Source organism: Lithobates pipiens, unplaced genomic scaffold, assembly GCF_037356315.1.
Source record: "Lithobates pipiens isolate NorthernLeopardFrog02 unplaced genomic scaffold, aLitPip1_a1.2 Scaffold_27, whole genome shotgun sequence".
Lineage (NCBI taxonomy): Eukaryota > Metazoa > Chordata > Amphibia > Anura > Ranidae > Lithobates > Lithobates pipiens.
The window spans coordinates 25,966,278-25,992,564 of NW_027507788.1; the positions used below are offsets into that span (position 1 = coordinate 25,966,278).

Consider the following 26,287-nt stretch of genomic DNA (forward strand, 5'->3'; position numbering starts at 1 on the left):
ATTCTCTAGAGAGTCTCTGCTAAATATATATATATATATATATATATATATATATATATATATATATATATATATATATATATATATATATAGTGTTTGGGGGTTCCAAGTAATTTTCTAGCAAAAAATATGGATTTTAACTTGTAAACACCAATTGCCAAAAATAGGCTTCGTCATGAAAGGGACACACACACACACACATACAATTTTTATTTTTACACAAATCTTTGTTTAAAATCGAAGGTCCTTACTCACATTCAAAAAAACAAACAGCTGGTGCACTTGGCTGCACCAACTTCTCTTTTAGCTCCACCATCTTTAATAGCGCACCTTATATGGAAAAGGCCAAGCAGTTTAGCTCTAGGCTGCATAGGCTTGCTCCGCTTAATCAGCTGTTATGCAGACATCATACATATTAGGTGCACTATTCAAGATGCAGACACTCAGCGGGCACTTGTCAGTCTATGGCAGTGATGGTGAACCTTGGCATCCCAGATGTTTTGCAACTACATTTCCCATGATGCTCAACTACACTGCAGAGTGGATGAGCATCATGGGAAATGTAGTTCCAAAACATCTGGGGTGCCAAGGTTCGCCATCACTGGTGTATGGACTGCTGCCCAGAGCTCTGCATCTTGGATTTGAACAGCTAAAAGGTAAATGCATTGAATCTACAGCTAAATCAGGGATATATATTCCCTTTTATGCCACAATTTTCACATTTCCTTACGTCATATGCAGGACTAATTTAGTTTGTCCTCTATGATTTTTCAAATAGTATATCTTGGCTGCTAAACTCCAATCAACCTGTGTTATTAATGTGTGTCCTGGATTAAAGGGATAATGTGGTAACCCTAGTGCTGCAGTGATCGGCTTTGGATCCATGACTGCCCATTTCTGTCAACCTTCCAGCCAGCCTGTATTCCCCCCATTATTGTTTTTATCCTGTTGGGGTTTATAATGAATCCCATTTATGTAAGTACCATTAGCCTTGATATAGAACATTGTGTAAAATGGAATTGTTGGCACTCTCTTACACTACTATATAAAAAAATATTATATAATTAAATTTACATTACAGATAAGGATCAAATCACCCAATTGTAAATCTCCCCTGATAAAGGAATATTATATATCAATGTGAATTTCCGAAACCTGTCAGGATGTATGCTGTAAATCTATCCGTCTGCCTCAACTTGATTCAGGCAGTGGATTGTGAGCTTTGGGTTGATATTTACCTTGTTTTACGATTGATTTGTTGATGTATTTTAAAGTGAAATATAATATAATTATATATATATATATATATATATATATATATATATATATATAACTATTTTTTCTATAATTAATACAATTTGGCACTTATGTGCATTTTTATTCCATTTATTTATTACAGATATTTAAATACTGCCACCTATTTTTGAAGCGATTATATATATATATATATATCTCTCTCATTATACACATACAGTATATACACACACACAAATCTAAATTTTTACACAATCTAAAGTGCTATACTCACATTCAACTCATACACTCAAAAAAAACAAAAAACAAACAACAGCTCATAAAAATTCCATGGCAATAACATCTTTATAAATATATTCACCTACAAAAAGTGTAATAAGTAAATAAGTGTAATAATAAATTAGAATAATATATATATATATATATATATATATATATATATATATACACACACACACACACCTAAATTTGTTTACAATCTAAGGTCTCAGACTCACATTCAACTCATGCACACAAAAAAAAAAAAAAAAAAAAAAACACACACAACAGCTGATGCAGCCAGGTTGCCATGGCTACACCAACTGCTATTTTAGCTCCGCCCACTTATGACATCATAGTGGCTCTAGCTGACCAAGTTCCATAAATAGAAGTGCTGAAGAGTCCCAGCCTCAGACTAACAGAGCAAGGAGACGGAGAAGGAGTGAGGATTGAGCTGTTAGTGTGCTGGTGTGCAACTGGCAATTACAATGCGATATTTACAGATTTTCATTTTCATTTGTACTTTTTTGGCCGTTCTTATTGGACTGGCCCATGGAGAGCCTCTGCCAGAGCATGGTAGGTATTGTAGAAGGGATCCATATTTTTTTTTTTTTTTATTATGCAGAACAGTTTAACGAAAAATAAAATAAAAGAGAAATTATATATATATATATATATATATATATATATATATATATATATATATATATATATATATATATATATATATATATATATATATATATATATATATATATATATATACATATACATACATACATACATACACACATCTATATTTATTACCAACTAAAAAAAATAAAATAAAAAATAAACAGCTAGTGTAGCTAGGTTGCCAGGGCTGCAGCAACTGCTTTTTTTTCTTCTTAGCTCTGCCCACTATTAGAGCGGCTCTGGCTGACCAAACTTCATAATAGCGTTTGACATGAACCGGTAGGTCAGTTTCTGCCTTTCACAATCCTAGCAATGCCCCTACACATTTCTTTGTTTTTTGTTTTTTTATTTGTGCTGCTCTGAAAATTTAGATTTAAAAGTCTTAGCACTCAATTCTCATTACTTTATATATTTCATTTACAGAGGCGGATACCGTTGACGACGACAACATGGAATATGAAATCAACTGGACAAGAAATCAGCCGGAATCGTGGCTTTGGATTATTTTGTCAGCTTTATACGCCATGCTGTTTATCTGTTTGGCCTCTATACAAGTCTACTACCATTGGCCAAAAGCTAAGCAAAGCCAACTGAAACCTGAGCTGAAAGAAGTCATTGTGGAAATAGTTGGGGCAACAGGACCCGATCCCAACAAAGATTCCAATCAGCTGAAAGAAGTCATTGTGGAAATAGTTGGGGCAACAGGACCCGATCCCAACAAAGATTCCAATCAGCTGAAAGAAGTCATTGTGGAAATAGTTGGGGCAACAGGACCCGATCCCAACAAAGATTCCAATCAGCTGAAAGAAGTAACCGTGGAAACACCGGGGGCAGCAGGACATGATCCTAATGATGATCCTGGTGAGGTGAAGGAAGTCCTCATGGAAACATTGGGGGCAAGAGGATCCAGTCCTAATGATGATCCCGGTGAAGTGAAGGAAGTCCTCATGGAAACATTGGGGGCAAGAGGATACGATCCTAATGACGATCCTGATGAGGTGAAGGAAGTCCTCATGGAAACATTGGGGGCAAGAGGATACGATCCTAATGACGATCCTGATGAGGTGAAGGAAGTCCTCATGGAAACATTGGGGGCAAGAGGATACGATCCTAATGACGATCCTGATGAGGTGAAGGAAGTCCTCATGGAAACATTGGGGGCAAGAGGATACGATCCTAATGATGATCCTGGTGAGGTGAAGGAAGTCCTCATGGAAACATTGGGGGCAAGAGGATATGATCCTAATGACGATCCTGGTGAGGTGAAGGAAGTCCTCATGGAAACATTGGGGGCAAGAGGATATGATCCTAATGACGATCCTGATGAGGTGAAGGAAGTCCTCATGGAAACATTGGGGGCAAGAGGATACGATCCTAATGACGATCCTGATGAGGTGAAGGAAGTCCTCATGGAAACATTGGGGGCAAGAGGATACGATCCTAATGACGATCCTGGTGAGGTGAAGGAAGTCCTCATGGAAACATTGGGGGCAAGAGGATACGATCCTAATGACGATCCTGGTGAGGTGAAGGAAGTCCTCATGGAAACATTGGGGGCAAGAGGATACGATCCTAATGACGATCCTGATGAGGTGAAGGAAGTCCTCATGGAAACATTGGGGGCAAGAGGATACGATCGTAATGACGATCCCGGTGAGGTGAAGGAAGTCCTCATGGAAACATTGGGGGCAAGAGGATACGATCCTAATGACGATCCCGGTGAGATGAAGGAAGTCCTCATGGAAACATTGGGGGCAAGAGGATACGATCCTAATGACGATCCCGGTGAGGTGAAGGAAGTCATCATGGAAACATTGGGGGCAAGAGGATACGATCCTAATGACGATCCCAGTGAGGTGAAGGAAGTCATCATGGAAACATTGGGGGCAACAGCACATGATCCCAATGAAGATCCTGGTGAGGGGAAGGAACTCCTTGTTGAAAGTCCTGGTTATCCACAACATAACCAAGCTGAGCTGGAGCACATGGAGGCACCGGCAGGTCACAGGACACAAACAAGGGAGGAACACAATGCCGAAAAACTGTTCAGTGAGATGGGCAACAGCTATTGCAAGAAGTCCCCAGATACAAGAAACATCTCACTGGAGAAGACGCCTGTAAAACGACCTACGGGAAGAAAGGTCAAAGAACAGGAGAAATGGGAGGAAGTTTTGAAAGCTGAAATCAAGGCAAATGCAAAGGCAAAGATCCAAGGGAAGCCTAAAGTCCTTTCAATGCCTGATGCCCTGATAAAGCGTCAAACAAAAGTTAAGGTAAAGGTGCCTAAACTGGTCCTACCCACACTACCTGTGAAGCTACCATTTTGTGGTAGGAAATGGGAGGAAGTTTTGAAAGCTGAAATTAAGGCAAATGCAAAGGCAAAGGCAAAGATTCAAGCGAAGCCTAAAGTCCTTTCAATGCCCGATGCCCTGATAAAGCGTCAAACAAAAGTTAAGGTAAAGGTGCCTAAACTGGTCCTACCCACACTACCTGTGAAGCTACCATTTTAAAAAGCTAAAAAAAACAACAAAAAAAAACAGATTTTTTTGAAAAAGAAAACCTATTCATTAACTGTAAAATAAAGATTAATAGATTAGAGAATATAATATAGGTGCCTAAACTGGCCCTACCACCTGTGAAGCTACCATTTAAAAAACAAAAAAAAAAAAACTAAGAATAGATGGGATAGGATAGATATGAGGGAAGTCTTGGTCTCCAAGTGTCCACTGGGCCCCGCCACCCTGAATTCCTGGGGGGGCAGGAATTTAGGGGGCATGCCCCGGTGGACACTTGGAGACCAAGACTTCCCTCATATCGGGGGCAAAGGGAATACGCTTGAGACCCAAGGGGGAACTAAACATATGGGGCCAGAGAATGTGGGTTAGGAGAGGGGAAGCAGACAAGAGGCAAAGAGGGGAAAAAGAAGAGTATTAGGAACCATCATTTTTCATTTGAGCACAGTCACACAGAAGAACCAAGGATGAAACACGTAGGGCAGGGTTTAGAGCATAATTGCATTACTTCCAGTTTCTGATCCGTGGAAGGCACAGCGTCTCGGACATATTGGTTACATGCCACCCCTATATCTATGCAAGTGTTTTTTTGGCTATAAAATATATACGGATTCACGCAATGAGGAAAGTACTACAATTGGTGGTCCTGCCTTAAATAAATTCTTGCTTATCCTCTCATGTGAACCAATCTGGAGGATTTTAGGAAATGGGGTTATTGCCTGATAACGAGGGTTTTCTTTATAATAAAAGAACAAAAATCTGTTTTTTTTTTTGCTTTCTTGGGTGGGTGTATGGAGTCGTCTTTCATGTGAACCACCTTGGAGGATGATTATGAAAAACAGAAGAGACTAAAGATGTGGTAGTGTCATAGGCTGCTGGTTGAAAGTGTAGAAGACCTCAGAAGATCCAGCTGTCAAGAAATGCGTAGACTGAAGACCCAAACAGAATCTTTGAAATAATTACAGCGTGGACTGCAGATCCATAGAATAATCTGATTGCCTTAAGGGGTCAGGAAGGAATTTTTTCCCTATTGGGGCTCATGCTTCAGAAGGGTTTTTCGCCTTCCTCTGGATATAAATCCAGGGAGTAATCCGATCGTCTTAAGGGTTCAAGAAGGGATTTTTTCCCCATCAGGGTCCATGCTTCAAAATTTATTTTTGCCTAGGTGTTATTGACATGTTAATTAAAACCAATAAAATTTTGACATTCAAAAAAAAAAAAAAAACTATTGTTGTGCATTTTACTTTTACGGCTGTAAAAATATTTTTCTTGGCTCTTTATTATATATTTTCTTTATGGGAGGCAAACATTAGATTTGATTTGCATTTTACGCTAACAATTTGGAATAAAAAAAAAAGTGGCACTGCTCTTATGGGAGACAAATAAGCTGCATTTTGTTTTGTATTTGGTTTCGTTATGGATTTGTGGTTAAGGGCAGTGCCAGTTCCTGTTCTTTATATAGTAATATGATGGCTGAGAGGGAGCGCGGTGATCCCGAGCGGATGTCGTATAACATCCTCCCGGGATCGAACCGCGCTGCATTACGATCAGTCACACGCTTTGTTCACCGGACACAGTGGATGAAAAATCAGTGTACCAGGCTGCTGACAGTACTATGTGACCAATCACAGCAGATCACATGGCAATTATACACAATAAATGGCTTCAATTCACCGTATACCATAACGTCCATCACTGTGATTGGTCAATGGACAAATGGATTGCTTGTAACGGTTCTAAGTAATCAATGGGGGAAAAAAATAAAAATCTTGATCACCTCCCCAGAGTAGTAAACTGTCACTATGGTAATGCACTGTACTGCTCTGGGCAAAGTATTTAAAAAAAACAAAAAAAGTGTAATAATAAAAAAAAGTAAATCTGAAAATTATTATTATTTTTTTTTTTTTTTTTTTTTTTTTTTTACATACTGTCACCGGTGTCCCTGACCATCGCCACCCCAGTTATATGCTTACACTGGTGATAGCATGTAAAAAAAAACTGTGAACATTTTTTTCTCTCATTTCTTATTTTTTAAAACATTGAGGCAACAAAATTACAAAACTTTAAAAAACCCGCCATACTTCTACTAATACCTTGGACTGTCTACTACTAACAAGGTAATCTGGGGGATATTTGCACCGTCCTGGCATTTTCGTGCCTCAAGAAATAGGCCATGAGTACATCAGGAGGGATCAATTTTCAGATATATCTGTATATACCATAGTTTGTGGATTCTATAACTTTCCTACAGACTAAATCAGGGGTAAGGAACCTTTTTGGCTGAGAGAGCCATGAACGCCACATTTTAAAATGTAATTCCGCGAGAGCCATACAATATGTTTAAAACGATTTTTTTTTAAATCGATTAATTGACTAATTTCAATTATAACTGTAATATCCACATCATTTCCCCCACTGTAATATCCACATCTCCCCTACGATTGTCTGCTTGCTTACCACTACACAGGCAGGCAGATTCACGAGCAGTTGAGGCGGGTGATGATGACGTCAGCGCGCCGCTCACCTAGGCCGCCGCCGGGTGTATCAAGATGGCCACAGCTCCGGAGCTAGGCCGAAGCTGCGGCCTTTCCTATGGGCTCAATCCACGGATCGGCACACTACGCAATCCGCAGATTGAGAGGTTAGAGCCAGATGCAGCCATCAAAAGAGCCACATCTGGCTCGAGAGTCATTAGGTTCCCTACCCCTGGACTAAATAATATACAGTGGGGAAAATAAGTATTTGATCCCCTGCAGATTTTGTAAGTTTTCCCACTTACAAAGAAATTAAGAAGCTATAATTTTTATCATAGGTGTATTTTAAATGATAGAGACAGAATAGCAACCAAAAATCCCGAAAAATCAAATGATACAAATGTTATAAATTGAGTTGCAGTTCAGTGAGTAGAACTATGCAGCGTACAGACGATCGGACATTCCGACAACAACACCATGGATTTTTTTTCCGACAGATGTTGGCTCAAATTTGTCTTGCATACACACGGTCACACAAATGTTGATGGAAATTCCGAACGTAAAGAACACGGTGACGTACAAGACGTACGACGAGCCAAGAAAAATTAAGTTCAATAGCCAGTGCTTGGTTCCGAGCATGCGTGGAATTTTGTGCGTCGGAATTGTGTACACACGCTCGGAATTTGAGATCCAGCTCTCAAACATTTGTTGTCAGAAATTCCAACAGCAAATGTCCGATGGAGCATACACACGGTTGGATTTTCCAACAACAAGCTCCCATCGAACGTTTGTTGTCGGATATTTCGACCGTGTGTACGCGGCATAAGTGTTTGATTCCCTACCAACCAACAATAATTCTAGCTCCCACAGACTGGCTACATTAGGTGCTTATGTGGTACACAGATCAGTCCTGTCAATTTAAGAAGGTGCTCCTAATGACAACTCATTATGTGTATAAAAGACACCTGCCCACAGAATCTCTTTCTTCCATTCAAACCTCACCATTATGGGCAAGACCAAAGAGCTGTCAAAGGACCTCAGGGACAAGATTGTAGACCTGCACAAGGCCAGAATGGGCTACAAGACCATTAGCAAGAAATTTGGTGAAGGAGACAGCTGTTGGAGCGATTATTTGCAAATGGAAGAAATACAAAATAATCAATTGCAGAGGCATGGCCAGGTCAGGCGGCAAGCAGAGGCATGGCCAGGTCAGGCGGCAAGCAGAGGCATGGCCAGGTCAGGCGGCAAGCAGAGGCATGGCCAGGTCAGGCGGCAAGCAGAGGCATGGCCAGGTCAGGCGGCAAGCAGAGGCATGGCCAGGTCAGGCGGCAAGCAGAGGCATGGCCAGGTCAGCTGGAGTTCCATGCAAGGATTTCACTTCATGGGGTAAGGAGGTTCTGATAAACATTTGCATTCACTCTGCCATGTAGCTGTATAAGAGGCCCAACTCCTGCTAAAGAAAAGATCCACCAAACCATGATGCTTTCCCCTCCACCTTTCACTGACTTCTGTACACACTTTGCGTGTTTCAATCTTTCCCCAGTTTGACGACGAACATATAATGTTTCCCATCGGACCCAAATAAATTAAACTTTTTTTCATCACTAAAGTGAACTTCGAACCAGTTCTCCTCTGTCCAAACAACATGCTCCTCAGCAAAGGTTAGTCTAGCCTTTTGATTCTTTCTGCTGAGAGGTTTGGTCACTGCAGAGTGGGCTTTCAGTCCAAATTGCAGCTGCAGTGTTGAACCAATTGCCCGTGGAGATTCTCCGCATTATCCTGTCCTCTCTTGTATTTGTCTTTCCTGGATGACCAGCCTTCTTGGGGGGACTTGAATGAGTTTGTGACGTAAAGATGCAATATTTAAGAAATCACAGATTTGGAATGACGAACGCCTCTTGCTATAGCTGAAAGAGTCATTCCTTTGGCCTTCATCTGGACAACCTGCTGCCGGAGGGTTTCAGCCACTTTAGAACGGCTCACCATTTTGCAAATCAGTGATAACTAGAAAGTTAGGCTGCCAGTTAAAGAGGAAGTAAACCCTGATGGGTTTACTTCCTCTTTGATTCCCTGCAAAGGCAAAGCATAATGGGCTACTATGCATCGCACAGGAGCCAGCGAAGTCACCGCTGTCCCCTGTAGTTCCGAGCGTCCATCTTCTTGGTGGTTCTCGCTGCTCCGGCGCTGTGATTCGCCGGAGCAGCGATGACCTCACTCCCGCGCATGTGTACGGGAGCCGACACTCGCAGCATATTGCCGCGATCTGCGGCTTGCCCAGTGTGCCTGTGCGCCACTGTCTATGGCATGCGCCGTAGACAACGGTGGCTGTCTTCAGGTAAATATCTCCTAAACCGTATAGGTTTAGGAGATATTTCTTGGACCTACAGGTAAGCCTTCATCTAGGCTTACCTGTAGGTCAAAGTGGTTTGTAAGGGTTTACAACCAATTTAAATAGGGATTGTCAGATAATTAACCACCTCAATACTGGGCCCTTTCACCCCCTTCCTTCCCAAAACCAATTTTCAGCTTTCAGTGCTCTCGCACATTTTTATCATTTTGTTCTCACAAATAAAGTTTTCTTTTGGTGGTATTTATTCCCCACTTCATTTTTTTATTTTTTGCGATATAAGCGAAAAAACTGGAGTTAGTACTTACCGGTAACTCCTTTTCCGGTGGTCTTCCAGGACAGCCCTTGAGCTCCTGGAGCTCCTCCCATCGACACAGGAAACACATTGCCACAGTTCAAAAGGCGGTCCCTCAGGTCCCTGGTCAGTCATTCACCAAGAACCGAAGGATGGAACTGAAAAACATATAAACCATAACAGGTAATAACATTAGTACATCACTACAATCAAATAAAGGGTGGGATCGTGCTGTCCTGGAAGACCACCGGAAAAGGAGTTACCGGTAAGTACTAACTCCAGTTTTCCCAAGTGTTCTTCCAGGACAGCCCTTGAGAGGATCCCCAAGTACTTACCAGATTAGGGGGGACCACGGCCTGGAGGACTTTCCTCCCAAAGGCCTGATCCTGACTAGACATTAAGTCCAGTCGGTAATGCCTTGTAAAGGTGGAAAAGCTTGACCATGTGGCTGCTTTACATACCTGCTCCGGGGTGGCACCAGCTCTTTCTGCCCAGGATGCAGACAACGCTCTTGTGGAGTGAGCTTTAACACCCTCAGGAGGATCTCTATTCAAGGCCTTATACCCCTCTGCTATAGCTAGCCTAATCCATCTAGCTATGGTTACTTTTGAAGCTTTCTGTCCCCTACGCTGTCCGGAAAAAAGGACAAAAAGGGAGTCTGAGATTCTGAATGGATTTGTTATTTTAAGATATTCTAGAATACACCTCCTCACATCCAATAAATGAAAACGTTCCTCTTTCTCATTTGCTGCATTTTGACAAAAAGAAGGGAGGACAATATCTTGGGACCTATGGAAGCTAGATGCTACCTTTGGTAAGAACCCAGGGTCTGTCTTTAGAATGACTCTGTCTTCTAGGATCTGTAGGAATGATTCCCTGATGGAAAGTGCTTGGATTTCACTGACCCTACGGGCTGAAGTGATTGCCACCAGGAGAACTGTCTTAAAGGTAATAAGCCTTAGGGAGGCCTCTGAGATAGGCTCAAAGGGTGACCCCAAGAAAGCTTTTAGCACAACTGCCAAATCCCAGGATGGGACTTTTGTGATTCTGACTGGCTTGCGTCTAGCGACTGCCTTACAGAATCTAGCGACAAAAGGATTTTCCTGTAAGCGTTCATCTAGGTATACACTTAAGGCAGCTATCTGTACTTTAATAGTACTTAGGGTTAAACCCTTGTTTACACCTTCCTGTAAAAACTGTAGAATATTAGCCGTATTTATGTCCCGGCTATTCAGCCAGCTATTGAATTTTTTCCAGACTTTTTTGTAAATAGCTCTCGTGACTGGTTTGCGACTCTGTAGTAAGGTCGCAATTACCTCGTCTGACAGGCCCTTACTCCTTAAGATTTCCTCCTCAGTAACCACGCTGACAGCTTCAGTGTGGCGACCTGCGGATGGTAAAGAGGTCCCTGCGACAGGAGGTCCTGTCTGTAGGGAAGTCTTAGAGGCGGACAGTCTGTCAATTGTAGCAACGTTGTGAACCACGGTCTCCTGGGCCAAAAAGGTGCTACTAGAATCAAACAGGTTTTCTCCTTGAGGAATCTTGCTAGGACCCTCGGAATGAGATGAAGAGGGGGAAATGCATACGCCAGACTGAAAGTCCATGGAGTTTGCAAGGCATCTACCGCCAGGGGTTGATCTCCTGGGTTTAGCGAGAAAAAATTGGGAACCTTTGCATTTTTCTTGCTCGCAAAAAGGTCTACCTCTGGTTCTCCCCAGTGAGCTGTTATGAGATTGAATGCCTCTGGGTGTAAGGACCATTCTTGGTTCGAAATCCTCTGTCGACTCAAGAAGTCCGCCTTGTTGTTCAGCTCCCCTTTCAGGTGAACTGCAGAAATGGATTCCAGATTGGCTTCTGCCCACTGGAGAATGCGTCTGGCTACCAACATCAAACGAGGACTTCTGGTTCCTCCTTGTTTGTTTATGTATGCTACAGCCGTCGTATTGTCTGAACGGACTTGTAGATGGTGACCCTGTATTGCGGGGTGGAAAGCTAGAACAGCTCTCAGGATTGCTGTTAGTTCTTTCCAATTGGAAGAGAAACATTTCTCCTCCGGGGTCCACTTGTCCTGGACCCAGCTTGAGCCTAGGTGGGCTCCCCAGCCCCAACTGCTCGCATCCGTTGTTAGTGTTGAAGTGATAGGAAGGACCCAATGAACCCCTTTGTTTAGGTCCTCCCTGTCCTTCCACTACCAGAGGGAGCGTTTTACCCTTGAGGGGATCGATACCTCCTCCTCCAGATCTCTGCCTTTTAATTGTTCTAACAGAAAACCCTGAAGTTCTCTTTGATGGAACCTGGCCCATTGTACGGCTGGAATGGCTGCCGTCATAAGACCTAAGACCGACATTACTTCCCTCACCGTACACTTGGGGCTGCATTGAAGAAAAGATATTCTCTGCCACAGATTCAAAATCTTTTCTTCCGGCAGAATAATTTTCTGATCTACAGACTTGATCCAGTACCCCAGATACAGGATCTCCTGTGTTGGGGTTGTCTTGGATTTCTCCTGACTGACAATCCACCCTAATCGACTCAGACTGAGTTGAGTCAATTCTAGGTCCTGAGAAAGACGACTCTCTGAGTGGGCTGTTAGGAGCAGATCGTCTAGGTAGGGGATAATTGAGACTGATTGAAGCCTCAGAGGAACTAAAGCCTCTCCGAGAACCTTGGTAAAGATTCTCGGAGAGGATGATAGACCGAAGGGAAGTGCTCTGCACTGAAAGTGGTAAACCTTTGTGTCTATCTGCACTGCCATCCGAAGGAATTTCTGGCATTCCTCCCTTATTGGAATGTGCAGATAAGCATCCCTTAGGTCCAGGGTTGCCATAAATGTCTCTTTCTGCAGGAGATTCTTTATGGAATAAATGGACTCCATCCGAAATCTCTTGTAACGGATGGAGCGATTCAGTGGACGGAGGTTCATAATTAGTCTGAATCTCCCTGACGGTTTTCTTACCACAAAGATGTGCGAGTAAAAACCGTCCCCTTGTTCCTGAATAGGGACTGGTGTCAATACTTCTTGATCTACCATTTCCCCTATTAGTAAAGGTAAGGCCCTGGCCTTTTCTGAGTGACTTGGAAGCTTTGTCACCAGAAACTTGGAAGGAGGGTTGCTGTGAAATTCCAGCGCATGACCCCTTTTTATTATATTTAAGACAAACTCGTTCGAGGTTGTCTCTTCCCATTGAGGAAGAAATTTGCTTAATCTTCCTCCCACAGGAACCCTGACGTCACTGGGGTTTGGGATCCTGATTGGGGCGGCTAAACAGTATGCCCCCTTTTCCTTTCCCTTTATGTCCCGACCAATGTTTTTTGGGGGTTGAACTCTTCTCTGATTTAGAGGGTTCCTTAAAGGGACGAAAAATTTTTCTTTGAAAATTTTTCTTTTTTGCGGGAAAGGTTTTCTTTTTGTCCGCCGTCCTTTCTAAGGCGGAGTCTAATTCAGGCCCGAAGACTAAGTCTCCTGTAAACGGGACGCTGCACAGGCGGGTTTTAGACGCCGTGTCTCCCCCCCAGGTTTTCATCCATACTGACCTCCTTGCTGCCACTGAAAGTGCTGCAGATTTAGCCGTAAATTTAACGGAGTCCGTGGAGGCGTCAGAGATGAAACTGGTGGCCTTAAAAAGCATAGGGAAGGATTTCAAAAGCTCCCCCCTAGGAGTGCCTGCCTTTAAGTGTTCTTGTAGTTGCGATAACCAGAACTCCAGGTTTCTAGCTACACAAGAAGTGGCTAGAGCTGGCTTTAAGCCTGCCATAGAGGCATCCCAGGCCCTCTTTAAGACAATGTCTGTTCTCCTGTCCATGGGATCTTTCAGGTGGCCCATATCCTCAAAGGCCAGATCAGCCTGCTTTGAGATTTTGGACAGAGGGGCGTCTAGTTTTGGATTTTTATTCCAGACCGCCTCTGGGCTCTCATCAAAAGGGAACCTTCTCTTAAGGGATTTAGGAAAGAAAACCTTCTTGTCTGGTTCAGACCACTCCTTAAGGACAAGGTCAGAAAGCACCTTATGTATAGGAAAAACCCTTGCTTTCTTTTTCCCCAGAGCCTCATACATTTGATCATGTCTGGATAACTGAGTTTCTTCCTCCTCAATTTCCAGCGTATCATAGATAGCCCCCATTAGCTCATCTACTTCCTCGAGAGATAATCTATATTTTGAGGCTTTAGATGCTGCTTGATCCTCTTCCTGACCCGAGTCAGTGTCAGAGGATTCGGGGCTAATCAACGTGGGGCTAGGCTCCCTGACCATACGGGGCTCCCCTGAGCTGGGTGTTGTAAGGCATGGTGAGGATGAGATTATAGTTGTTTTACTCGTGGAGGCAGCTGCAGCTGATCCCACGTCAGTGATTAACTCCCGGAGGGACTTAAAGGTCGACGCCATTTCCTCTTTAAAGGAGCCCAAAAACTTTGCTAAAGGGGAATCTGCCTCAGATTTAAGCAAGCTTGCAATGCATTGCTTGCATAGGGCTTTGTTAGAGCCAGAGGACAACCTATTCCCACAATTAGGGCACTTTTTGCGGCCTGTCTTGTCTTCCCTTGGCATCTCTTTAGCCTGAAAATAAGAAGACAAAGGATTTCTTAGCGTCAGCACCATGTCCCTCTTAGAATCACCACTAACAAACAACCTCACTGTGAGTAAACCACCACTGTGGGGTACTACAGGGCCCAGCCTACAAACACCACCACTCCACCAGAGTAATAGCATGCCCAGCAGCCTACCTGGGTTTGGCTGGTGCCTGTCTCCGCCGGAGTATCCTGGGGAATAGCCTCCATGGTCCCCCTCTGACGCTCCGAATCCCGCCGCTAATCCGGTATAGCTGGACGCTGGTCGGGCTTCACAGGCACAGCGCTGGCTCTCCCTCTCCTCCTTGTACCCTTAGAGACCCGGAACCGGAAGTCTCGGCACGCAGTGATGACGCGGTTCCGCCGGAAGTGAACGCTCGGCGTCTCCGACCCCCTGCAACGAGGAGGGAAGCTGGCCACCTCGGCACTGGAAGGAGGAGGGTAACGGGTCTGCTCCGGTTCAGCTGGACGGTACCCGAGCCAAAGAAAAAAGGTATGGACCCAAACTGCGGCCATAAACCAGGACCCGGTCCCTTAGGCTTGCAGGTTCTCAGGCAGCCCCTGAGAGGGGCCTCCAGGTTCCTGGCAACATGTTCCTCCGACGGAGGAAACACAAATGACTGACCAGGGACCTGAGGGACCGCCTTTTGAACTGTGGCAATGTGTTTCCTGTGTCGATGGGAGGAGCTCCATCTCTCAAGGGCTGTCCTGGAAGAACACTTGGGAAAAGCTAATATTTTGAAAAAACAAAAACAAAATTTTTTACTTTGTTTTAAAAGAAATCCAAAAATAAAAATAAAAAAAAATCAAATTTCGGCAAAAATTTATGTCAAAATGTATTCTGCTACAGGTCTTTGGTAAAAAGAAATCCTGAGAAGTGTATGAGAATTGGTTTGTGTGAAAGTTAGAGTCAACAAGCTATGCTATGCATTATTGAAAATTGATCAATATCAATCCTAATGCACTGATGGCCTATCTCAATTCCCGAGGCCCTAAAATGTCAGGACAGTACAAATACCCCCCAAATGACCACTTTTTGGAAAGAAGACAGTCTAAAGGCATTTTTTTTCTCTTCACAAAATTGTCATATTTACAAGTTATTTCTCACACACAGTGCAGGCATACTTGCAATTACACCTCAACATACATTCTGCTACTCATCTTAAAGTGGTTGTAAACCCTTACAAACCACTTTGACCTAGGCTTACCTGTAGGTCCAAGAAATATCTCCCAAACCTATACGGTTTAGGAGATATTTGCCCGAAGACGGGCACCGATGTCTACGGCGCATGCGCCATAGACAGCGGCGCGCAGGCGCACTGAGCGTGGCATGCTCGATAACGAAGATGCCGCGCGTCTCGGCTCCCGTGCGCATGCGCGGGAGTGACGTCATCGCGGCTTCGCCGAATGACAGCGGCGGAGCTGCGAGACCCCACCGAGAAAATGGATGCGGCGGACTACAGGGGACAGCGGTGACTTCGCTGGCTCCTGCGTCAGGTAAGTGACACATGATGGACTACTATGCAATGCATAGTAGTCCATTATGCTTTGCCTTTGCAGGGAATCAAAGAGGAAGTAAACCCATCAGGGTTTACTTCCTCTTTAAGTATGGCACCATGTCTGAGACTTTTCCACAGCCTTGCCATATACAGAGGCACAACATCCAAGTAGCACAATCCGGTGTCCTAAAGGCATAAATTGCACATTTCATTTCCTGAGTACCTATCACATTTTTGAAGGCCCTGGAGTACCATGACAATGAAATGATCCACAAATGACCCCATTTTGGAAAGAAAACACACCAATGTATATTCTATAAAGGCATAATGAGTCTTTTGAGCATGTCATTTCTTTCCACAAGTTTTTGGAAAATGTGGAAAGAAAATGAAAACTTTTTTTTCTCACAAAGTTGTCTTCTCCACAACTTTATCTCTGATGTTCCTTGTCCTTCATGATGTTATTTGTTCACTGAGGTTCTCTAACAAACCTCTGAGGGCATCAGAGAACAGCTGTATTTATACTGAGATTAAATTACACACAGGTGGACTCTATTTACTAATTAGGTGACTTCTGAAGGCAAATGGTTCCACTATATTTCAGTTAGGGGTATCAGAGTAAAGGGGGCTCAATACAAATGCACTTTTCAGGTATTTATTTGTAAAAAAAATAAAAAAATAATAATTGAAAAACATTTATCATTTTCCTTCCAATTCACAATTATTTGCCATTTTGTGTTGGTCCATCACATAACATCCCAATAAAATCCATTTATGTTTTTGGTTGTAACATGAAAAAATTTGGAAAATTTCAAGAGGTATGAATATTTCTTCAAGTCACTGTATGTATATTGGATATGCAGGATGCAGAATACGTGTGAGCTGATGATCACCGAGATGACATGAATGATTAAATTACATAATTGTTAGTAAGTAAGCCTACTTGTTAATAATTCCAGCAGGTCCCTCTTCTGCTCCTCCATTCAACACTTCCCCATTCTTGCCTGCCATGTTTAGGTGTTCTGGCAATACTGAGACTCCTGTGAGAGGAATAGAGAGAAAAAAAACAAAAAAAACAGAGAGCTGAACTCCAGGCAAACAGCTAAATAAGCAGATAAAATACATAGATGCAAACTGTTTTACCTGCCAGAGGATTTGCATTTCTGTCTAGTCAGTCCTGAAATTTACACAGCTCTGCCACACAACACGGCTGACACACTTTCTCAGTTAGGCTCGGTTCACACAGGGGGCGACGCGAGGCGACACGACTTGCCGTGCCGCGACCTGACAAGTCGCCCCCGTTCTGTACTACGGAACCGTTCTGAGAGGAGCGACTCGAGTCGCTCCGACTTAGAAAAAAGGTTCCTGTACTACTTTTGGGTGACCTCGGGGCGACTTGCATTGACTTCTATACAGAAGTCATTTGCAAGTCGCCGCTGAGGTCGCGGCGAGGCAAGTCGTGTCGCCTCGCATCGCCCCCTGTGTGAACCGAGCCTTACAGTCTATGTCGGGGGTAGGCAACCTTTTGTGCACAGTGTGCCGAAAAATGTTTTCAAAGAAATCGAGCGTGTCGATTTTATAACAAAGAAATGTCAACTTCACACTCTGAATCACAAAAAGGATTTTTTATAAAGTAAATGCCGTAAATGACTTGAGTAGTAGTGAGAAATCAAAGCAGTTCTTCACCCTAAAGGGGAAGTTCCGCTAATCTGATCCCTCCCCCCCTCCGGTGCCACAATCGGCACCTTTCAGGGGGGAGGGGGGTGCAGTTACCTGGATAATCCAGGTAACTGCACCCACTTCCGGCCAGACCGCCGCAGACCCCCCGCCCCCCCGCTGTGTTCTGGGAAACACACAGTTCCCAGAGACACAGCGGGGGACCATAAGAGACGCGCAGCGCGACTCACGCATGCGCAGTAGGGAACCGGGCAGTGAAGCCGTCATGCTTCACTTCCCGATTCCCTGACAGAGGATGGCGGCGGTGGCAGCAGCGAGACGAGCGATCGCTCGTCATCTGCCGCCGACATCGCTGGACCCTGGGACAGGTAAGTGTGATTTTATTAAAAGTCAGCAGCTGCAATATTAGTAGCTGCTGGCTTTTAATATTTTTTTTTTTTAGGTGCAGAACCACTTTAACATCCTGAACTTTCACGCCTCAGATCAGCTCTGATTCATGCAACTTCACACCTCCAGATCACTGCGCTACAACGCATAGGTCAGCCTGCCTGTGCCCAGCAGCCTCACCAGTGCCCGTTATATGTAGCCTGCCTGTGCCCATCATATGTAGCCTGCCTGTGCCCAGCAGCCTCACCAGTGCCTGTCATATTTAGCCTGCCTGTGCCCAGCAGCTCACCAGTGCCTGTCATATGCAGCCTGCCTGTGCCCAGCAGCCTCACCAGTGCCTGTCATATGCAGCCTGCCTGTGCCCAGCAGCCTCACCAGTGCCCGTCATATGCAGCCTGCCTGTGCCCAGCAGCCTCACCAGTGCCTGTCATATGCAGCCTGCCTGTGCCCAGCAGCCTCACCAGTGCCCGTCATATGCAGCCTGCCTGTGCCCAGCAGCCTCACCAGTGCCTGTCATATGCAGCCTGCCTGTGCCCAGCAGCCTCACCAGTGCCCGTCATATGCAGCCTGCCTGTGCCCAGCAGCCTCACCAGTGCCTGTCATATGCAGCCTGCCTGTGCCCAGCAGCCTCACCAGTGCCCGTTATATGTAGCCTGCCTTTGCCCATCATATGCAGCCTGCCTGTGCCCAGCAGCCTCACCAGTGCCTGTCATATTTAGCCTGCCTGTGCCCAGCAGCCTCACCAGTGCCCATCATATGCAGCCTGCCTGTGCCCAGCAGCCTCACCAGTGCCCGTCATATGCAGCCTGCCTGTGCCCAGCAGCCTGCCTGTGCCCAGCAGTCTCCCCAGTGCCCGTCATATGCAGCCTGCCTATGCCCAGCAGTCTCCCCAGTGCCCGTCATATGCAGCCTGCCTATGCCCAGCAGTCTCCCCAGTACCCGTCATATGCAGCCTGCCTATGCCCAGCAGTCTCCCCAGTACCGATCATATGCAGCCTGCCTGTGCCCAGCAGTCTCCCCAGTGCCCGTCATATGCAGCCTGCCTGTGCCCAGCAGTCTCCCCAGTGCCCGTCATATGCAGCCTGCCTGTGCCCATCATATGCAGCCTCACCAGTGCCTGTCATAAGCAGCCTCACCAGTGCCCAGCAGCCTCACCTGTGCCCAGCACCCTCACCAGTGCCCATCATATGCAGCCTGCCTGTGCCTGGGAGCTTCACCAGTGTCCATCATAAGCAGCCTGCCTGTGCCCGGCAGCCTCACCAGTGTCCATCAGAGTGGCAATCTCTGTATGTCATGGAGCAGGGTTTGAATTGCCCGGGCTGCAATAACAATGTCCTGCCTCCTGTGATCACATCACACTGATTCAATGTCCCGCCATTGGATCAGTGTACTGTCTATTATAGGAGGCGTGACATTGTTACTACAGCCCGGACAATTCAGCTCCGTGACACACGGAGATCACAGCGAGTAGGGAATGGAGGACTGGGGCGTGCCAGGGCAACACTCCCGCGGCAGCCAGGGTGGACCTCTTACCCTTTCAGTATCGGCTGTTTTTTGCTATCGGCTGAATGAAAAAACTGTTTTCGGGACGATACATTTCGGTGCACCTTTTTTTGTAAATGTTTGCCTGGAGTTCTGCTTTAAGCCAGCCTGTGTGATGAAACTGGCTTCTTCCAGCAATTAGATCAACTTTTCTCAACCCTTTTAATTTTACCATAGAGGAACCCTTGAAATACTCAGGTCTCAGGGAACCCCTTTGAAAACTGATTATAGCCATAGCTCATGGTACATATGCCACCTTACATTGGTGGTCCATGACAGAAGGGCTTCCTTGCAGTGTTGGGCAGTGGAAAGAGAACGCTGTTACACTGGAAGTCTGTAAGAAAAATACCAAGGACAACAGTAGTCAGTGTATATTCCCCAAGCACCGCAAGGTACCCCAACTCACTGTGTACTTCCTGGTTTCCAGGTGTGCATGTGCGCACCCCCTGCTGACCTGTGCTGTGATTGGGCTCAGCACACATTTGTCAGCAGGTTACAGCCAATGATTACGGCTGTATACCTGTGGCCAATCACAGCACAGACCTCTGTTTGTACACACAGGCTCTGGCTGGATTTGTCCTTGTCGTACAAAACTGAAAGCAAAGAGAGAAACCAGATCATTGATTTCAATGGGAAGGGGCGCTTTAGGAGCATTGTATTCACCGCTCCAAAAGCGCTGCAAAGAAGCTGCTTGCAGGTTTTTTTTGACGCCCTGCCAGCGCAGCGCCTCAGTGTGAAAGCACTCGGGCTTTTACATTGGGATTGCAGTTGCGGCTTCTTTCAAGCGCTTTTTTTTTTTTTTTTAACACTAAAGCGCCTGAAAAACGCCCCAGTGTGAAAGGGATCTTAAGATTGGGAGGGGAGTAGAATCGACATTTTGATTCTTTAACCATTAATTGTGCAGCTCTAGTGTACAGTATTATCACTGGCGACGTCCGTGTCAGTTAGTGACCCTCCCAGCCAGTGAAAGTTAGCACCAGATTTCCCACCACAATAACAAAGTCACACTATAAGTTGCTGATCACCACCATTACTAGTATAATGTTTGTACGGATTAGTATCTTGATCAGAACAATACTAGTGTCCTCAAAAACACAGCTTTAGCAGGATCAGCCCCTGATCACTGCCAAAACTTGCAACGCAGCAGAATACATTTTGGCATAAATTGTTTTTTTCATTTATACAATAAAAAAATAAAAAAACAGTGGTGATCTGCTGTGATTGGCCACAGCAATCACATGGTACCAGCATCAGGCTGGTAACTGATCTGTCCAGTGGACACAGAGGGTGACAGATCACGCCTGAGCACGATCCTGGGAGGACGTCATACGATATCCACCCAGGATAACAGGGCTTCCACCCGCCCATCATTTGCAATAGGCCGGGCAGGAAGGGGTTACAGAATATGTTACCCCCAACATATCCCTGTTATGTGCCTGCTGTACCATGTACAGTGGGGCAAACAAATATTTAGTCGGCCACCAATTGTGCAAGTTCTCCCACTTAAAAAGATGAGAGAGGCGCCTGTAATTGTCATCAAATGTACCTCAACTATGACAGACCCAATGTGGAAACAAATACAGACAATCACATTATCTGATTTTTGAAAGAATTTATTTGAAAATTATGGTGGACAATAAGTACCGTATTTATCGGCGTATAACGCGCGCCCCAAATTTAGGAGGGAATTTTAAGGAAAAAAAAACTTACATTCAAATGCCCATCAATGCAGCCTTATCAGTGTCCATCTGCAGCCTTATCCATCCATCTGCAGCCTTGTCCAGTGTCATATGCAGCCTTTCCATCATTGCAGCCTTGTGCATTGTTGTCCCCTTGTCAGTATCATTTTCAGCCTTGTCAGTTTTCTTTTCTGGTTTTATTTTTAAAAATGGCGCCGCCAAGATGTCCTGTGTATCTCGGCGGCGCTTGGTAGTTCTCGGCCGCCTTCGGCCCTTCTCGGCGGCTTTCGGCTGCTCTCTGCGTTTTTTTATTAATTGGGTACATGTGTGTTTTACACTAGACTGGTGATCAGTGAGTAAAAAGCTGATCGCTCATACTCACTGATCATCAGGTGGCTGCAGCCATCCGCTCTCCTCTCCTCAGCGACGACTTCCATGTGAGGAGAGGAGAGCCGATTGCCTAGCACAGAGCCCTCCTGCCGATCCGAGATGCACCGTGTCCGGGTGACACAAGCGCATCAGGATCGCGCCACTGCGCGGGCACACGCGCACGATCCCCCTCCTTCTGAAGGACGTTCTTGAACGTCCAGTCAGAAGGAGAGAGCTCCCACCCGGCCGTATATATATATACACACATTGGCCGGGTGGGAAGTAGTTAAAGAAGAAGATACAGGTCTGTGAGAGCCAGAAATCTTGCTTGTTTGTAGGTGACCAAATACTTATTTTCCACCATAATTTGCAAATAAATTCTTTAAAAAAATCAGACAATGTGATTGTCTGGATTTGTTTCCACATTTTGTCTCTCATAGTTGAGGTGATACCTATGATGACAATTACAGGCGCCTCTCTCATCTTTTTAAGTGGGAGAACTTGCACAATTGGTGGCTGACTAAATACTTTTTTGCCCCACTGTACTAGTATGAAAAGGGTATCCTGTTCTCTTTGTATTGCTTATTGTGAAATCCCTAGTGGATCCAGCCAGTCCCTCTGCTTTCCTAGTAAAAACTGACCACACTAGGCATGAGGTACTCGTTTTCTGGCTGTGCTGGGAATGCCGCCTGCTCTCCCCCAATTATCAGACTTGTCCTGACAATCCCCAACACAGCCCACCCAGCACAGCCATTCACAGGGAAGATCAATGTGCTGCTGCTTCTCCTCCCCCAGCTTTTATGCAGCTGAGAATAGAGGGAATCATTTATAAAAAAAAATAATAAAAGGAAAAGTTATTGATGTTTTTCTATACCTGTACACAAATGTTTTGCCTTTCATTTCAATTTTAAACAGAAACATCTTGTATTACAAGGTGATGGCTCACATATACTTAGACTACTCAGATATTCCACATACTGTAAGTAATAACTGGCAATTAACGTTGATACTTTCTCCAAGCTGTAGAAATTCCAGGTGACTTACACACAGTTTTAGGGATTAAACTCTAAATGACTTCCTGCATATAAATCCAGGGAGGGGTCCGAGCTGCCTTCTCAGTGATGTCACACCCCTAGATTCCAGGATCCTGGTCTGGCATCCTGTATACACCGGACAGAACAAGGTGACACGGTGTCAGATCTCTGTCTACAGGATTAACCCTTCTAACACCACAGCTTGTCAGGACTGACATTACATGGAGGTTTGAAGAAATCAATAAAGAGCGGAGACTATGAATGAGTGCCTTGTTTACGTGGCTCCAGTCGTCAGTCCGCCACTGCACAGACGCTTGCACCAATCAGACAGCCCTATAGGTGAGTGGCACCGAACGCACGCTGTCTGCGATTGGGGGCCACTAACTCACCTGCACGCTGCCAAATAGGGATGAGCGGCTGTGTCCACAATACGGGCTCCCTACCTACACACCTGGGGACTGAAGCCACATAAACAAGGCACTCCTTCACAGGCTACAGGGTTCTGAGGCTGGCTTTACACCTATGTCAACTGGATGCAGCTTTCTCCGCATCCAATTTGCATAGCAGGAGAACGTGGTCGGCTCTCTATATAGTCAGTTCACATATCTCCGGGGCGGCTGTGGAGCGCACTGACACTGTGCGTCTTTAGCTCTGTTTCTGGGCCTGAATTCAGGCAAAGATTCGCCCCTGAAACGGAGATCGGGGACACGCAGCGTTCCTGTGCGATCCACAGCCGGTTCCAGTGTGAACCGAGCCTTTAAGCGGAGTTCTGCTTAAAAAACAAATTAAAAGTCAGCAGCTACAAATACTGCAGCTGCTGACTTTTAATAATCGGACACTTACCAGATGAACTATTTTCATATTACTGGGTTTGGTATCACTTTAACTACGGACCGCAGGCTAGGACAGCTTACAGCTTCACAGACAGGTGCCCACTGCACACTGCAAATGTTTCTGCAGTCTTCTGGTACCAGTCGCGTGTCCCAGAAAACTGCGGGAGGGGGTGGGGGGCTTCCGCTTTCCAATCGCCTAGGCGGTCGGAGCTGAAGTGGGAGCGGGTACTTCTCAAACTCGGATACCCGCTCCCCCCACTCTGGAAAAGCTCCATTCACAAATAAAAGCAGAAGGCCCCAAGTGGAGCTTCCCTTTAACTAAACAAGCTGAAGTCAGAAGCTTATTGGTGGCTAATTGTGCACAGCCGGCACCAGGATGGGTTTTTCCAACAAGGGATCCAAATAAACAGGGGACCTCCTGGGGGCCACATTGGGGTCTCAGGTTCCACGTTGGTGGTAGTTTTATGCAACCCCCCCCCCCATACTTTCAGGGAGGTAGTGGATCTTTAACTTAATTTCCACACCAGCCTGCATACTCGGCGGAGGGGCGTACCAGTCTCCGGGGCGTCAGTCACTATGGACCTGGAGGAAGGTACCACGACGTGTAGCGGGGGGGGGGGGGGTCGGAGGAAGGTACCACGACGTGTAGCGTAGGTCGGAGGAAGGTACTATGACATTGTGTAGCGGGGGGGGTCGGAGGAAGGTACCATGGCATGTAGCGGGGGGTCAGAGGAAGGTACCATGGCGTGTAGCGGGGGGGTCGGAGGAACGTACCATGGCGTGTAGCGGGGGGGTCGGAGGAAGGTACCATGGCGTGTAGCGGGGGGGTCGGAGGAAGGTACCATGGCGTGTAGCGGGGGGGTCGGAGGAAGGTACCATGGCGTGTAGCGGGGGGGGGGGGGGGGTCGGAGGAAGGTAACACGATGTGTAGCGGGGGTCGGAGGAAGGTACCATGGCATGTAGCGGGGGGGGGGGGGTCGGAGGAAGGTAACACGATGTGTAGCGGGGTTCGGAGGAAGGTACCATGGCGTGTAGCGGGGGGGTCGGATTAAGGTAACACGATGTGTAGCGGGGGTCGGAGGAAGGTACCATGGCGTGTAGCGGGGGGGGGGGTCGGATTAAGGTAACACGATGTGTAGCGGGGGTTGGAGGAAGGTACCATGGCTTGTAGCGGGGGGGGGGTCGGAGGAAGGTAACACGATGTGTAGCGGGGGTCGGAGGAAGGTACCATGGCTTGTAGCGGGGGGGGGTCGGAGGAAGGTAACACGATGTGTAGCGGGGGTCGGAGGAAGGTAACACGATGTGTAGGGGGGGTCGGAGGAAGGTACCATGGCGTGTAGCAGGGGGGGGGGTCGGAGGAAGGTACCATGGCGTGTAGCGGGGGGGGGGGGTCGGAGGAAGGTAACACGATGTGTAGCGGGGGTCGGAGGAAGGTACCATGGCGTGTAGCGGGGGGGGGGGGTCGGAGAAAGGTAACACGATGTGTAGCGGGGGTCGGAGGAAGGTACCATGGCGTGTAGCAGGGGGGGGGGGGTCGGAGAAGGTAACACGATGTGTAGCAGGGGGTCGGAGGAAGGTACCATGGCGTGTAGCGGGGGGTCGGAGGAAGGTAACACAACGTGTAGCGGGGGTCAGACGAAGGTACCATGGCGTGTAGCGGGGGTCAGAGGAAGGTACCACGACGTGTAGCGGGGGGGTCGGAGGAAGGTACCACGACGTGTAGCGGGGGGGTCAGAGGAAGGTACTATGACCTGTAGCGGGGGGGGGTGGTCGGAGGAAGGTACCACGACGTGTAGCAGGGGGGGGGTGGTCGGAGGAAGGTACCACGACGTGTAGCGGGGGGGGGTGGTCGGAGGAAGGTACCACGACGTGTAGCGGGGGGGGGGTCGGAGGAAGGTACCACGACGTGTAGCGGGGGGGTCCGGAGGAAGGTACTATGACGTGTAGGGGGGTCGGAGGAAGGTACCATGGCATGTAGTGGGGGGGGGGGGGGAACCAGGAAGTGTCATAGGCTGAAGAGAATGATGGAGGGAATTTGGAGGACACTACAGAGGGGAGTATAGCAGGTGTGACGAGATAACGTGTGTCATGTTAATGTAGACCATTCGTTTATAATAGACCACCATAGAAATGATCATAAAATGTCTCCTAGTGGGGAACAAACAACAGACATGACAGGACTTCTCACAGAACGGTCTATAGATAACACTGGAGTCTGCTCAGCCTTCCCCAACATACACCAAATCCCCCACAGCATCCTACCTGCTCCCTTTTCTCCCAGCGGAAGTGATCTGGCAGAAGCAGGAAGGACACTATACAGGAAAACATTCTACTCTCCGGATACCATAGCAACCGGAGCCACGGCGGCAGCGCGGTGACATCAGACAGCTGAGGGGAGGAGCTTTCGGGATGAGGGGGCGGGGTTGTGCTATGCGAGACATGGGATGGGAGGGATTCCGGCGGGTGTCGATTCCTCATTGGAGAAGGGAGGTTGAGGCATCTGAGGGGGAGGAGTTTCACGCTCATCCTCCAAAAGAATCAGGGGCGGGGTTATGCCGAGCATAATTTGGGGTGGGCGGGGTTCCGGCTAGTCTCGGCTCCCCATTGGAGGAGAGGTATTCAGGCTGGTGTCGGTGGGAGTTAGAGTTCGGTATTGAGCTGCATTAGAAGGTGGACGTCTGCTGATTGGCTCGGCGGTTGTAGTTCTGCATTATGGCCACCAGTGGCAGCACTAAGCATGAACAGAGAAAAGCTCGGGGTGTAGTTCCTCTATGTGGCCACCAGTGGGAGCCAGTGGATGTTGGTCCTCCGTACGACTGTCAGCGGCAGAATTGAGTATAAACAAACAAATGGCTCAGCGGTGTAGTTGCACATTATGGGCACTAGTGAC

The 26,287-nt window shown here is 46.5% G+C and overlaps 1 protein-coding gene across 2 annotated transcripts in view; it reads right to left on the bottom strand.

Annotated features, from left to right (window-relative positions):
• RABAC1 (Rab acceptor 1) overlaps positions 1–25,792 on the bottom strand; it is a 51,123-nt gene extending 25,331 nt beyond the window's left edge. Inside the window, exons 1-2 of one of the 2 annotated variants that reach the window (XM_077456652.1) lie at positions 25,660–25,792; positions 16,820–16,916 (exon numbers count right to left, since the gene is read on the bottom strand). In XM_077456652.1, coding sequence (XP_077312778.1) covers positions 16,820–16,887 — 68 coding nt within the window. In that variant the 5' untranslated portion in view covers positions 16,888–16,916; positions 25,660–25,792. Of the gene's footprint in view, positions 1–16,819; positions 16,917–22,574; positions 22,694–25,659 lie in introns of those variants that run through there. The other variant, XM_077456653.1, reaches the window with a different exon arrangement.
• Between the last annotated feature and the right edge of the window lie 495 nt (positions 25,793–26,287).